This window comes from Propithecus coquereli, unplaced genomic scaffold, assembly GCF_000956105.1.
Source record: "Propithecus coquereli isolate 6110/MARCELLA unplaced genomic scaffold, Pcoq_1.0 Scaffold108, whole genome shotgun sequence".
NCBI lineage: Eukaryota > Metazoa > Chordata > Mammalia > Primates > Indriidae > Propithecus > Propithecus coquereli.
In genome coordinates this window covers 635,274-638,266 of record NW_012134747.1, presented here as the reverse complement: position 1 = coordinate 638,266, position 2,993 = coordinate 635,274, and the positions used below count along the sequence as shown (strand labels likewise).

Here is a 2,993-nt window from a genome sequence, read left to right as displayed (position 1 = left end):
GCTTTTTAACTGCAGGCATCACAGCATCCAGATGTGGCTGAAGGAACTCAAATTGTTCAGCCAAGAATACCCTAAAGAGAATAAATAACCCACTGTGTAAACAAACTGTCCCGAATTTAGAGTCTGTCAATGTTTTTTCTAAGTAATCTTTTAAGATCTCTGAGTACAACTTTAACAATTAAAATTATTTTCCACTTTAGTGAACTATCTTGTACTACCATTTGGACACGTTCACTTACAAGCTACATCATAATTAGTGCTGAGCTTATCACTGAATGGAAGTTAAAGTGAAAGAAGAGTAACTTCAAAGGAGCTATCGGGTTACCAAAGATGTAGAGTTCCGCTGCTTTGCATGTAAGATATGAGCACAGATAACACCACAGATTGAAAAAAGAATGCAACAGTATTTTTTTTTAAAGGATTTCTTTTAAAAATCCCATTCAATTAATATAAAAGACTCTTAAATTCACAGATTCAATATGTGACACTTTTCAGAAGTAACCCAAACATTCATAACATGATGCAAACTGTACCTTGGCTGAGGCATACAAATGAACTACAGGTGCAGGAGGCTGGTGTACAGGAGTGGGAGTCCTTTGGCTGGTGACCGAGCCTGGACTACAGCCTGCAGAGGCGCTGCACCTGGGTGCTGTTTTTGTCTTTTTTGTCATGTGTGCAAAGGCTCTTAAGTTATCTTGGACTTCGTTTGATGGCAGAAGTTATATACTTTAATTTTATTAACAAGTGTAAGGATTTATAAAGGTCAGGAAGCGTTCTTGCTGATGTCAAGGGTCAACTATATTTAACTGACAATGCAACTACAGTTTCTCTAGGATCATAAGTCATCAATAGGAAAATATAAAGTATAACATGCTTTTTACAGTTTTACTTAAAGCAAGGATCACGTTACTAAAAAGCAAAACTTAAAAAGATCTCCTTCCTTCCTTGCATTTCTGGAACTGAAACCAACCATGTAGTTTTAAAAACTGATTGGTAATTTATGTTAGGATATACTTCTCAGAAATATATAAGGGATATTTAGAAGCGGTAGATGTATGCAGCTAGAAGTCTTATTATACAATACTTACTTTTATAACTTTTCTTACATATTTAATGGCAAAGCAACTGTATTTAACAACTTACAAGGATTCCGTGGCTACCACTCTTTCCGCTAACCCATACAACGTATCGCCAGATGTCAAAACCACCAGGTGACTGAGGTGTGGGCTCGGTACCTTCTCCTTTCTTTCTTCTGCTGCTGTGAGTGTGGCAGTAGGATCAGCTGAAACTTCCTGAAAATGCAATACACACATACACAATCTGGAATAGCAAATCTAATAGTAATAAACCATGTGATTTTGACAAAACCAGAACTACAAATAAAATACTCTTAGGCATATATCAATTATATTTGTTTCAGTTCTTTTTTCCCTGCTTTTATGATCTGTAACTATTGGAACTTTCCTTTTGGTACTAAGTGAACATAATTCTGTATAATATCCAACTCTATATGCTACCCTCTGTGTATGACCTAAAGTCTGCCAACACAAGGAATCTTTATGAACTGACAGATGTTTCATAGAGACAATAGTGAGATGCCCCTCAAGAACTTGTAAATGAGGGAAATGAGATTGTCCCTTGAGAATCAAGCTTGTAAATCCAAAATTATGGTGTGATTAACCATTTCACACCCAAACCTTAATCAAGGTAACCTTGGTATAATCTCAAAAAGGCAGGACTAGAATGAAACAGAACCAATGCTATTGTACTATATGTGTCTGGGGACAGATTACATAAAGGCTGTCTGAAGCGAATGAAGGACAGGGATGCCCAGCGAGCAGGGTGTGCTGGGCCCCTCAGCACCATCCAGGAGAGAAGCACTGATTCAGGCACACAGACATGCAGCCAGCAGGAGTGATGTGATCTAATCTGTGGTCAGAAAAACTCACCAGACTTCAAATCTCTCAGTTTTACTTTTATCTGACGTCATGCTCACTAGCAATCTACCTTTCCAGGGATTCTGATGCCAGGCGAGGAGTGCCTTGGATATGAATTACGCACATTCTTGTACTTCACAGAAATATATTCCATATTATAAACAAACAGACTGGCAAAGGAAGAGTTTTGAGGATATGCTCACCCAACTTCCCCTCAATACATAGCAAGAAAATCTTATTTTTACTGAGCTCTTAGCAAACAGTAAAAAACCAAACAAAAAAATCTCAAAAAACACTTGAACTCACTGGCACACTGGCAGTCTTTTTTTGTTGGGAGGGTGAAGGTGTCTTGAACAGCTCTTAGGTAAAGAGGTGCTAAACTGGCTACTTGGAGTAGCTGACAGAGTACCAGAAGACTGCCAGCTCAAGAGTTACCAGCACTCCAAATACTTCAATAAAGATATATTTAGGCAAACCAGCTTCCCTTTGTAAAGCAAACATGAAAGAATGCTGTTTAGAATACTGACATCATCATACCATTGATTTAAATAGTTATTACATTCAGCGTCAGAGAAAGAAAGAGTTTTAATTACTGTTTTGGGAGGGAGGAAAGGAGCGAGGTCAAGGAAGTGACCATAATTACACTGTAGAAAGAACAACCCCATGAGAGCATGATTCTCAATAAATGACTCCTAACAATATTGATGATATTATAATCTCAAAGTCACTTCACTGTGTGAAGCCATGAAGAACTTTTATAACCAAATTATATTTCTAATAACAATTAGCTTAGATTAGAAATGGACGTCATAATTTTCATTTAAGTAAAATCACTAGGGTTTTCCAGTACTGACATGCCATCAAGCTCCACTCATTACATATTGAAAAACAGTTCAAGAGAAATTTACAAAAAGAAAAAAATAGAATGATATGCAAATTAGGCAATAGCTTGTAGTACAAAAGTGCTGTTATGTTTTAAGTTTACCTGAATATAGGTCAATATTTAACCTACTCAATCCTTTAGCAAAAAGTTTTGAAATTTTGATTGAATCAGAG

General features: G+C 36.8%; 1 protein-coding gene across 1 annotated transcript in view; it reads right to left on the bottom strand.

Annotated features, from left to right (window-relative positions):
- Nucleotides 1–2,993, bottom strand: part of CCDC132 (coiled-coil domain containing 132) — a 139,247-nt gene that overhangs the window by 35,631 nt on the left and 100,623 nt on the right. The window contains exon 21 of the mRNA XM_012647392.1: nucleotides 1,144–1,292. Within this exon, the coding sequence (XP_012502846.1) occupies nucleotides 1,144–1,292 (149 nt within the window). The remainder of the gene's footprint in view (nucleotides 1–1,143; nucleotides 1,293–2,993) is intronic.